The sequence below is a fragment of the Psammomys obesus genome, unplaced genomic scaffold (genome assembly GCF_907164565.1).
Source record: "Psammomys obesus unplaced genomic scaffold, mPsaObe1.curated_primary_1811, whole genome shotgun sequence".
NCBI classification, from domain to species: domain Eukaryota; kingdom Metazoa; phylum Chordata; class Mammalia; order Rodentia; family Muridae; genus Psammomys; species Psammomys obesus.
The window spans coordinates 909,420-921,488 of record NW_026596120.1 but is presented as its reverse complement, the minus strand read 5'-3'; the positions used below and the strand labels follow the sequence as shown (position 1 = coordinate 921,488).

Below are 12,069 nucleotides of genomic sequence, written 5' to 3'. Positions count from 1 at the left end.
ACCTAGGGACCTAAACAAGGGTACTCAGACTCCCAAAGAAGAGTGATCAAGGGCATCAAGGCTGACACTTGGTGCCTACGTGCACTGCAGGGTCCAGCTAGGTCCATGGACTGATGCCTCAGACTTGGAGAAAGGGGCCACAAGCTAGTCCCCCTCTTCTCTACAGCTGCCAGGGCCCCTGTGCAGAGGCGGGAGCAGGGCATGTAGGAACCAGAAGCCTGGTGAGGGACAGTAAGCTCACCTGGCGGGACAGGGCTCCTCACTGCACTTCCTCTGGCGGTCATCGGGCCGATGTAGATGCTCACAGTGTTCCTCATCCACCCTTCCGGCCTGCCTCTCTATGCAGTACAAGCTCTGCCTCTGCACACCTGGAAGCCATTGGGGAGTTCAGCCTGGACGAGGCACCAGGCTGCCCCAAAGGCATAGACACATCCTCTCTGGCCAGATCCTCACAGAACAGGGTTCCACTGTCTCTGTGATGACTATGAAGGCAGTCCTCCATGGCCTCCCCTCACTGCCCTCCCACCCTTCCCTCTATGACACCCTATTCTGTCCACCCTAAGTGGCCCACCCCACTGCTAAGACTTTTAGCTCTGTAAAAATGGAAGCAAATAACAAGACCCACTTCACAGCCCTAGGGTGACCATGACAGGTGATCACACAAGAGCAGGCTCAGCAAACGGTCCGTCAAGTGTGAGTCTCACCTGTGCCACAGGTGACAGTGCACTTGCTCCAGGGCCCGTAATGCCAGGAGAACTCAGGTGGCTTGACGTCATGGTGGCTGTCCATGTGGATGGTATACTCATAGTGTACCCCAGGATTGCTCTCCTGGAACAGCAGCTGGGATGGGCAAACGGGGGCCTGTCAGCATAGGGGTTCTTCTCCATCTGCCCAGGACCTGCCCCTATGGTCACCTCCAAGCCACCTCTGTGAACTAAGCTATACTGGAGACCTACTCTAGAGATGGGAAAACTGAGACCCAAACTTAGAGGCTGAGGCCTCGGAGCAGCTGAGGCTAGGACCAGACCCTATGAGAGCCTTAAGGTGTCCCCTTTATATCCTACCTTGGGGACCACCCCATTTATTCCTCCCGTCCTGGCCCTGAGAGGCAAGCACCTGGATCCAGACAGGCTCAGTGGTGGGGCCTGGGGATGTGAGGTTCTCCCAGTTGCCCAGACGCGCATAGGTGAAGGTTGTACCCGCCACCTGGTAGTCGCCATTCCACTGGATGGTCCAGCCACCGTTGAGGAAGTACTTATCTGGGTCCTCGCTCCGAAGGGCCAGGAAGTTGGCAGCTTCAGCCACCTCCTTAATGAGGATTTCTCGGGCTCCAACTGGGATCAGCCCTACATCCACGTACCCTGTGGGCAGAGGTAGTACAGGGTTTGAGCTGCAGGATAAGCAATCAGCGGTGCCCCACCCTCTTGCTTCCAGTTGTTTCTGCTGCTGAAGCCAAAGACTCCACCATCAACTCAGGAATCTGACCCCCACCCCCAAAATGCAGATCACTCTGGATCACCAAGGCCTCAGGAAGAACCTTCTATGGCCCATGGCCAATACCACTTTCCTGGGAAACTGATCTGGTCTTTATCACAGCCTGGTCTATCATCTCTCCCATCCTAGAAAAGATTGGGCCTTTCTCCTCTCCCCTGGGTAGCCTGATTTCTCTCTTTCCATTAAGCAACACTTCTCTTGGGTAGGTCCGGCACTACTCTTAACTCTACGCCTGTCAGAACTCAGCAAAAAACAATCCCATAACACAAGCACTATCGTTAGCCCCTCATTTACAGATGAGGAAATGAAGTGCTAAGGTTAGGTACTCTTCATAGGGCTCCTATGGAGATACAGGTCAGCTCAGGGAAGAACTGCAAGCTGTGGAGCCCAGCATGACAGACTCACTGCCCACCTGCCTCACAGGGCAGGCTCTCTCAGAAGCTTGCCTCTAGCTGGGGTTCTCCTCACCCAGTCTCCCCAGTCCTTCATCATCCAACCCATTCTCCGCCTCCTACGGGAACTCTTCCTCCCTCCCTGACTTCCCAGATCAAGACCTTCTTCGCTTGGTGTTTCCCTTCTCCCCTTGAAACACATAGCCTCCTGCCTTTGTCACAGGGAAGTTTCTGTCCCCTGTGAGCTCTTCACCTAGGTGTCCCCTGTGGTTAAGCACACAGCTGGCACTTAAGCAGTATGTGCAACTCAGACCTCAAGGCTGAGGCACGGCACTGGGGAGGTCGCTGAAGCTTCGGAGGACAGCAGCCCTCTGAAAAGACTACAGACCATTCACAGTCACACAGAAGAACCCCTAGGAGGACAGGTCTCACTTGGGACAGGGTCTCACTGACTGCTGTAAGGATAAGGATCCCGGCCAGACAAGGAGGCCTCTGTCTGCCATGTCTAGATTAAGCAAGGACGACAGGGGCAGGGGATAGGATTACAGGTACATTACAGGTACACATTCCACAGCCCAGCAGCCAGAACCGTACCTAGACCCTCAGCCTCCTTGAAGGTCCTGCTCACAGTGTGGCAAGTGGAGCCATTGCCCTGGCAAACACCACAGCGGTCCTCCACGGCACCAGAGTCAATCTCGAAGTCGCAGCCCACGTTCTGTAACAGAGAGAAGGCCCTGTGTGCTGGCTGCCAGCCCCCTCTGTGTCTCTGCCAGGGCCTGAGAGAGAGACCCTAGGTGGAGGTCAAGAGCCCTTGCTTGGGTCCAGTCCCATATGGTCATCCTGTCTGACACACATGAGCTCCACTTCCCTTGATCCTCAGATTCCCCAGATGGGAAAGGATGAGGGGGGAGGGAACATCAGTCCGTGCCTTAAAAGAGTATTAAGAACATCACATGAGACAAGAGGCAGGAAGTCTGTCTCATACAAGGCTACAGGTGAGCATGGACTCTGGTACACTGTGGAATTTCCCAGCAACAGGAATCACTATCAAAGACACTGGGTTGGCACCTCTTTCTTAAGGCTCCTCTACACCTAGGCATTTATAGCACAGTGGCTTTAAAGGCAAGAAGCAAGGTAAGGAAGGCAGCTAGGGCCCTGGGAATGGAAGAGCAGTCAACACTAGAAATCAGAAGTGTTAGCAAACACGGTGGTTTCTGCAGGCCCAGAGCCTGGCACACCATCAGTACCACTTTGTTAGCCCCTTCCTGTCCGAAAGGAGGCAGTTGCCTGAATCTGTCTAGGCTCTGATTTCAAGGCTAGAGCTGTAAAAGGCAGGCATGCTGGGATGTGCAGTAGGCAGCTGGTAGGGACAAAGTGCTAAGGTGGTAGTGTCTGAAAATATGGGGACAACTGTGGGGTCTCCAACACCAGGAATAGTAGGGTGCAAAAGCTTCTTCTTAGAAGTAAGGAAGCAAAGGGAGGAGTTGGGGCTGGATGCAGCCTGGAGAAAACAGGAGCCTGGAGGAGGTGTGTCTGGAGCCTGCCACTGGGGCTAGGAGAACCTCCTGCTGTCCCACACACCTTGCAGATGCCATTGATGCAGACGTCACGGCTGACCCGGCCTTGGTAGCAAGGGGTGCCATCCACCACGGCATCCCTCAGCTTCTCCGTATTGGATTGGTTGTAGGGTCGGCAGTGCAGCTCACAGGGGTTCTCTGAGGGGGCAAGTAGAGGTTTCATGGAGTGAAGCCAAGAGCAGGCATTACAGAGGCCATCAGGAAGACCCCTCTATCCTTCATGACACACATCACTGGTAGGCCAAGGGCTCCCAAGGGGCACAGACTGTTAAGGCATCCAGCAGGACAGGTAGCTATCTGCAAAGCTTCAAACTAAGGGAGCAGCCAAGGGCTGAGGGTGATACCGGAACCCCTCTGTAGGGTCCTATAACCCTGGGGTCCATAGATAGCCCCCACCCCTGGGCCTCAATGTCCACATGGAGAGCAGGACTTACCATCATTGACCACAGGCACCCATGTATGCAGCTGGCCCTTGTACGGCATGCCATCAAATTGGCTACACTGGGTGTGGCGGAAAGAGGGCCGGCCAGCAGGACAGGCTGGCAGGTTGCAGAGCCGGAAGCGCTTCCGCTCTCCCACACAGTACTTGCCTCTGTGCTTAGGCCTGTATGGAAAGCCACGGGGCTGTGAGCATGCTGTTAGTGCCCGACACCCAGCAACATCTGCATCCTGTGCACCCGCACTCTCCTGCCATCCTCAGTGGTGCTGCTCTGTCCTCAGGGGCTGCCACTCTCTGACCCATACACAACTGCCCTGTTTTCAAGGATCTAAGGAAGAGTGGTGGCAAGAAGCTTAGGCTTGGCCCAGGCTTGTTGTATGATCATGGGCAAATGCTCTGAAATCTTCGGGGCCTCAGTTTCTGTGTCTCTAAAATGGAGTTGGACTGCCTCTAAGGGGGTGCTGAAGAGAGGCCAAAACATGGGGAGAATGATGGGCCAGCCCCATGTTGTTAAAGTTGTTCCTGGGAGGAGTACCCTGGGCTGGGTCAAAGGAAGCCTCCAGACCTCACCCAGGGGAGAAGGTGCTTTGGCTTGGCATTCAACCTGCATCCCATCTAAGCTGGGCCAGCCCCACTCTGGCTGAGCTGGAGGAGGGGACATGCAGAAGGATACAGACCACAGGTTTGGTGAAGCACTATCCCTGAGATGGAATTGGCTATGAAGTCCACCTCCCTGGCAGCCAAGCAAACAAGTTTATCCAGTGGGGCCATTTGAATCTCCACTGGGATTGAATTTGAATTGAATCACCCCATCAGTGTTGCCCTGTTCTCCCAGGTACTGCTAGTCTCCTCAGATACCTGAAGCAGCTTGTGATGGGTATTTCCTACAGCACAAGGAGGGTTCAGGGCCTTATCCATGTTGCCTGACTTGACTGGGAGGGCTCTGCTAGCACCCATCATAGAGTCCAGCAAACTGAGGCCCAGAGGAGCAGTGGAGAAGGAAGGTCCCTGTACGAGGGTGGAGGACCCGAACCCTGAGCATCCCAGGGCCAGGTTCTAAGCATTCACCTCTGCTCCCTCCTCCCTGTAGCCACTGCTTCCTCAGCAAGGACTCTAGTCATGTCCCCCAGCTCTTGGAGAACACTCCACTCTCTGTAGTAGTGTCAGCTGGGGGAGAGGGGGACGCTTTCCTGGAAGTGGCCCCTGGTGACTTAGACACTGGACTTGGCCACCCTAGGGACACTTTTGAGAGCCAGAGGCTGGAGCAGGGGTAGTCTCTGCTGTCAGCTGGCTCCGTTCAGGTCCTGTATCCCAGCCTGGGCCCCACACTCACACAGGCTGTGTGCACTGCCGTTCAGCACTCCGTACACCCACGCCACAGCTCCTCGAGCAGACAGACCAGGCACTCCAGCCGGACCAGCCACCGTCCACCGCCTCAGGCTGATAGCCCTCAGGGACGCACTCTCCATTGAGACACCACTACTAAGACAGATGGAGGCAGACCCCGACAACTGTCAGTCACCCTCATCCCACGAGGACAAAGTGGGCAAGACAGTCTCGAAAGGCAGAGAAAGATAGAAGGAGTAAGATAGCCTTTATGGTCACCCACAACACAGACGCTACGGTGAAGCCAGATGAAAGATAAAATAAAGTCTGTGTCAACTTCAGCACAGAGTGAGAAACTTGCCTCCATGTCGTGATGGCAGTTTGGACCAGAGAAGGCTGAAGGTCAGTTAAGAACAGCTCAAGATGATAAGCTAAAGTTGACCCAGGGAAGTCTGGCTAGGCATGACCAGGGGAAAGACAGCCCCACCCCGGCCCCTTATTCAGCCAGGGTTGAGGTTTCCCACCTACCTTGTTCTTCCCACATCTTGTGCCATCCACAGCCGCATCCAGCTTGGAGTGACAGGTGGTCCCCACAGAGCACCATAGCGTGTGGCAGACATTCTGCAAAGAGGCGTGCACATTACCCTCACACTCTCCCCCAGTGATACCACCCACTCTGCCCCCACTGTCCCCCAAGGACCCACTGGACACATTTCCATAGGGACAGCTCATCAGGTAAGTGTGGTGCAAGTGTGAGGCTCCTCTGACCCCTCCCCTTCAGCCCTTGGAAGGGGCTACTCTCCAGGATGGGTTGGTGCTGAGAGCTGTCTCCAGCTGGGCACCTCTTCCAGCCCCAGGCCACACCTCCTGAAACGCTCAAGATAGAACCTCATGTCGTATCTTTACAAGATCCTCTTTGGGACCCTGAAGGACAGACTCCCCCCCCTTTTCTAAACCAAGTCCAGGTTGCTGAGGGACTTGTCCAAAGTCCCCTAGGGGTTGATACAGAATCCAGACCTGGGCCTGTGGCCACGCAAACCCAGGTCTCTGTCACAGGTCACACTAGGTATCATTGTGCTTCTTGAGGGCCCAGCCCAAGCCAGAGTTTCTCCGAGCCTAGCATTCTCAGGCTCGTGAGGGTTACCACCTGTGCCTCCCATCCCCACACTCACATCCATGTCCTCACAAAAGGCTGAGTAAGCCCCATACTGAAGGCGGCACTGATGGTTCACATCATACAGGACACCAGGAAGCACCGAGGGGTAGCCAATGACATCCTTGGCTGGAGTGTCATCCAAGCACAAGCCCCACCCACGGCTGTAAAATAATAATAATAATAATAATAATAATAATAATAATAATAATAATAATAATAATAGAATAAGAGTATAAAGTGAGGTCCCTAGAGCAAGTGTGCAGCCTGAGACCCATGGGAGAGGCCTGGGTGGAAGAGCAGAGCAAGTGGGACTTGTGGAGCTGATAGGAAAATGATGATAATCTTCCGCCTGGCCAGCAGGTCATGTGACCTCAGTCCCTACAGACCTCTTTCATCTGCCTGGAGCTCCAGCCAGCTGACAAATACCCCACCCCCATAGCAGGTCTTAGTATGTCCCCCACCACAGAGACTCTGGTGCCCTTCTTCCAAAGGCCTGGTCCACCAAGCCCTCAAGTGGTTATGCTCTTAACTCTTGCCGCTTCTGCCCCTGCTGTGACCCTGGGTTGAGGCTCTGGAGACCATCACACCACCTGAGGGGCCAGCCCCCTGCTTCTTACTCCTGATTCCTTCCTGCCTTCCTCTAGCCAGAACTCCAAGGCGGTGACAAGAGAATGGGTCAGTGTGAGCAGGTACAGCCTGTGGTCCATCACACACTCCTTCAGAAGTGGTACCCGGGAAGATGACCACACAGCATCACCAGCAGGCCAGAAGCAAGGAAGCAGCAAGACTCTGGTAAGGGCCTTCCCAGTCCCACCCAAACACCTCTGCCCTGATTAACTCTAAATGTTCTGTGAGGTTTCCTGGAATCATGACCAGATTCCATGGTCATGCTATCATCCCCCTAGGGTTCATTTTGGTCCTTCAGGGATGGGAGAAAGGTCCAGGCCCCAGAGCCTAAAGAAATTTGGGCCACAAACATAGGCAACTAGGTCACCCGGGCAGAAACTTGGTTGGAAGCAAAAGGAGGCAGGATCTGTGGGTCTAGTCAAAGGTCTAGTCACTGGGAGATGAAGACGACCCCAAGCCAGGAAGATTTCAGCACAGAAGGTACCAACCCAGGGAGCCAGCATGAGCATGGTGCTGGCTGGAGCAGGCAGAGGGCGAACTCCCAGGAAGAAACATAGAAGCAGAATCTGGCAGAGGGAAGGAGAGGGGCACACTAATCCCTTGTGACACTGTACCAACTTGCTGGGGGGCAGGGCACCTATGGGCCTAATGCCAGACAGATGGAGAGATAGTGGCCTACATCTCTAATCGGCTGAGAATGTTATATGGCCTTGGTTTAGCCCCAAACCTCTCTGAACCATCACATCCTCGTATCCAAAGGGCTGATCCCAAGCTAGAGAAGTACCCACAGCAGTGTCTGCTTAAGGAAAATCACAATAGCAACTGGCAGCTGGCAGCTGGCCTTTCCTTCCTCTGTGGATGTTGTACGACCTTGGGCTACCATCCTCTCTGAACCTTCACATCCTCATGTGTAAGAGGAGCTACAGCAGTGTCTGCTTGGGAAAAGGCAGAGGGGCAGCCGCTCCTTCCCCTGGCTGGTTCACTGCCAGGCTCCTCACACAGCCTGGACACATACCACGGTCCCCACACCCATCAGCCATCCCCTCAGAGCTCTTCCCTGTGCTAATTATGGCAGGGCTAGGCCACTCCACACAGGGTCAGAGCAGACAAGGGGTGAGTCCACCATGAAACTGTGATGAGCTTTCACCTGCCTGAGTACCAGTTTCCCTTCCTAGCCCTAGTTTCTGGTCATGGAGCAGTTCCACAGGAGGTTTCCAGAGATGAGGTGAAGGACCCCACACTCCCCCCAGGCCTGCCTTCCACTCTGCAAAGCCCTGACGTGGGGAATGGGCATGAACATGGCCTCCTGGGCCTGAAGAATAGAAGCTCATGGATGCTGCAATCCTTCCACCATACCAAAGCCCTTCTCAGCCCAGAGAGTTTCCTGGAGTTCTTCAGGTCAGCTGTCTTGAACAAGCTGCAGAGCCCCCTTCACCCTATAACCACCCCTTGGTTCTTCACCCTGTCAGGTTCCCTAGGTCGTGCCTCCACCAGGTTTCCCCTGTGCCCAGCTTCCTTCCCTACCCAGCATCAGTGTCAGGTCTAAAAGTTTCTGACTCCAGAAGAGGTCTCTGTCCCTCTATACCTACCTATAGCACAAACACACACACCCCAAACTGCTGCTATGTGCTCATCACCTTGAGTTATCATGCCTTCCTCTTTGTATGGTGAGAACCTGCAGACAGGTTCTATCTGTGACTCTAGCCTCTTTTACAAGTGTGCCTGTGGACACAGCAAAGGGGAAGCCACGTCTCGGTCTACTGGCTCAGGAAACAGATTTGCTGGGAACTGAGAGGCGTGGTCACAGAAGGATAGTGGGTGGTCTGTACATTTTGCTGAGAGCTCTCCAGGCTGTGGAAACACTGCTGCACCACCCACTCAGCACCCACTCGTTCAGATTTCTATCCTATTTGGGCAGAAACTGTCTCCTGTCCCACCCCAGCAAGGAGCTAGTGGATGAGAGATAAGACAGCCACTCTGCTTATGGTGGAGGGTCCCTCTGCTTTCCCCTTTTCCTGGACTTTTCACTCCTTGCCTGTTCACTCACAGGGAAGAGAAGTGTGCCCTGGCCTGGAGTGGGTGCACCTCTCCCTCCCTTAGGTGGTGGGTTCCGTTTCCATTTGCAACGCCGGCCTTAGGCTCAGGCTCTCTGTCTCTCCTCCTACCCTCAGCCAAGGCTCCCGGCCAAGGCTCTCATACATTCCAACAGCTAAAAGAACACAGAGACTAGCCTGTTCAGCTGTCTGTCCCAGAGCCAGGGTGCTGGGTGGCACTCTGGGTGAGGCAGCTGGGAACAAGCCCTGTGGGTATTTCAGGGTACCCACTATTCTGATTTCTCAAGCAATCTCGCTCCCTGGCCCCTCTCTGGGGAAGAGTCACCTCCTCCCCACTCCAGGCCACTCTTCTGGTTCAGGTTTACAAGGCCAACAGCTTGGTAACTGCAGAAATAGTAATAGGAACCATGGCCAAGTAGTGACCGTGCACTCTGTGGTCGGCACCGGGCTGCGCGTGCCTCATGCTTTCTTGGTTAATCCTCACAGCAAACACTGAGGTTGTCTATCATGAGCCTCGTGCCTGGAGGCTTAAGGGCTAATGTAACTCATCTGCCAACACAAGGAGACTGGGCTAGAGTCCAAGTTTTAGTCACCAAACTGAACTCTTTAAGTTTCCGGTTGTCAAAACCCCTCTTCCTAGAGGAGACCTGTGTCCACACTCTCACTGTCCCAGTGGCCCCTGGCATGCACTAGACATGGGGAGGGGGCTTCCAGAGAACCACAGCATACTAGAGCAGGCCTATCTCTGCTCTCCGCTAGAGCTCTTCTCCTCTGACATTTGAGGGATAAACAAAACATAACTCCACCCGGGCAGAGGGTAAGAGGGAAGTGATGACAACAGTGAAAGATGTCAACAGAATTCTGGAAGCTGGAGAGCAGCTGGCCAATCGGTAGCTGACTTGGTAAAGTGTCAGAAGCTGAGAGCTGAAGCCTGTGAGGAGAAACGATGGAGAAACAGAACTCTGGAAGGCTCGGCAGTCAGGATCTCAGGGACTCTTAGCTATCTGGGGGGCCCGTAGAGCTAAGGACAGAGATAATCTGAGTTTCTACTCCAACCATGTGTGGCCAATCAATTGTTATCAATTGTTATCAGCCCAAAAGAAAAGAGACCCAGGAGGATCTGGCCTAGGAATCCCAGTCATACGCAAAGACCCACACACAGCAGAGGGACCTACAGGGAAACGGCCACTCAGAGTTTGCACAGCAAAGGCTGAGACACCAGCAAGCCCTGACCTATCGGATGGAATCTTCTCTTGGCACCCCAAGTCACTCAGAAACATGGCATCAGTTTCTGGTATTTAAGGATGCTCCTCCTCCTCTCAAAAAGGCTGTATCCCGATAAGCCCTTCATCAGTGTCTCAGAAAGTCATGGCTGAAGCTATAGATCTCCCAATAAGAAGTGGTTTCTCCTCTGATATACAAAACACACCAACACATTTTAAGAAAATCTTTAACGTAAAAGTAAGACGTTTAGAAAAAATAAAGCAGGCCCTGGAGAGATGGCTCCATTAAGACATTGCTGCTCTTGCAAAGGAGTAGAATTCAGTTCCCAGCACCGGCATCACTGAGCTCACAGCAGCCTCTAATTCCAAGGGAATCCAGTGCCTCCTCCTGGCCTCTATGGGCAATACACTCATGTGTGCAGAGCATATGCAGAGACAAGAAATAAAAGGTACAATAAACAAAATGCCAAAACTTTAACAGGCCCTAGGGAAGGACACATACATAAAATACCAGCACTCAGTAGATGGAGAGTCAAAAGTTCAAAGCTAGCCCTAACTAGATACCAAGTTCAAGGCTAGCTTAGGCTGCAGGAGACTAAACAAACAAAACCTTTAACAGAAGAAGTATATGAAAGACAAAGCAACACCTCTCTGAAAATAAAAGACAGAAGAGGCCTAAAATTTAAGGAAAGAACAGCGCAATATTAAAAGTGTTCCAGAAAAAAAGAAAAATAGATTATCAAAAATAAATAAGAACATCTCTAATAACTGAAAAAAAAAAAAAAGGATTCCTAGGTGAAGACAGCCCAATGAATGTCCCCAAAATAAAAAGAGAACAAGGCACATAGTTATGAATTTTTAAATTACAAAAAAAAAAAAGAAGAAACAGACTCCTAAAAGCTTCCAGACTCTTTAAAAGGTCACACTCAAAGACAATAGGAATGGTATGGCTGTCTGAACAGCAATGCTAGAAACTAGAAGATAATGGAAAACATGCCTTCCATTCATTCCAAAGATGAGCGGGTATCAAATCAAGCTATCAAGCTTATGTTAAGGAAAAATAAAGACATGCTCAGACAGACAGTTTACCTCAATGCACCCACATTGGAAAGATGCTTCAGGGTATATGCCCCATCAAAACAATGACAAAAGATAACCACTCAGAAAGCAGCATGGCATCCAGGCTAGAAAAGTATCCAGGCTACACAGAAGCTGGGGGAGGTGCGGTTACAGATCAGAAAAAGAAAGAAACTAATAAACTAATAGGGTAACCTTCTGAAAAGCCAGATTCTGGAAAGAGGTGTTTTACAGAATGGTTATATGTGGAAGGCCAAAAAGAGGAAAGAAACCCAAGCAAAAAAAAAAAAAAAAAAGTATCATAAGGTATCTAGAGAGATGGTTTTGTGGTTAAGAGCACTGACTGCTCTTTCAGAGGGTTGGGTTCATGCAAATAAGCCCCCAATCTTTAAAAAAAAAAATTTAAATGTTATTTTCAAAAAGTTCATCTTGTTGTAATACTTAGTTCTGAAAAAAAAAAAAAAAAAAAAGCACAAAGCCATAACAATGAAGATGTTTAACATGGACTTGCTATGGTTTGGATGTGAACTGTCCCCCATGGGCTCATGTGTTTGAACACCTGTTCCCCAGCAGGTGGTGCTGTTTGGAGGTGTTTTGGAACCTTTCAGACTCAAGGTGCATGTAGACCGCTGGGTGAGGGTTGTGAGAACCATAATCCACGCAGTCTCTCGCCCACACTTTACTTCCTGTCTGCAGCTGCAGCA

At 52.0% G+C, this 12,069-nt stretch overlaps 1 protein-coding gene across 1 annotated transcript in view; it reads right to left on the bottom strand.

The window, feature by feature from the left end:
- Positions 1–12,069, bottom strand: part of Adamts7 (ADAM metallopeptidase with thrombospondin type 1 motif 7) — a 42,180-nt gene that overhangs the window by 7,851 nt on the left and 22,260 nt on the right. Inside the window, exons 9-17 of the mRNA XM_055629758.1 lie at positions 6,401–6,545; positions 5,757–5,849; positions 5,236–5,381; positions 3,898–4,067; positions 3,468–3,601; positions 2,481–2,601; positions 1,117–1,361; positions 705–840; positions 242–368 (exon numbers count right to left, since the gene is read on the bottom strand). Coding sequence (XP_055485733.1) covers positions 242–368; positions 705–840; positions 1,117–1,361; positions 2,481–2,601; positions 3,468–3,601; positions 3,898–4,067; positions 5,236–5,381; positions 5,757–5,849; positions 6,401–6,545 — 1,317 coding nt within the window. The remainder of the gene's footprint in view (positions 1–241; positions 369–704; positions 841–1,116; positions 1,362–2,480; positions 2,602–3,467; positions 3,602–3,897; positions 4,068–5,235; positions 5,382–5,756; positions 5,850–6,400; positions 6,546–12,069) is intronic.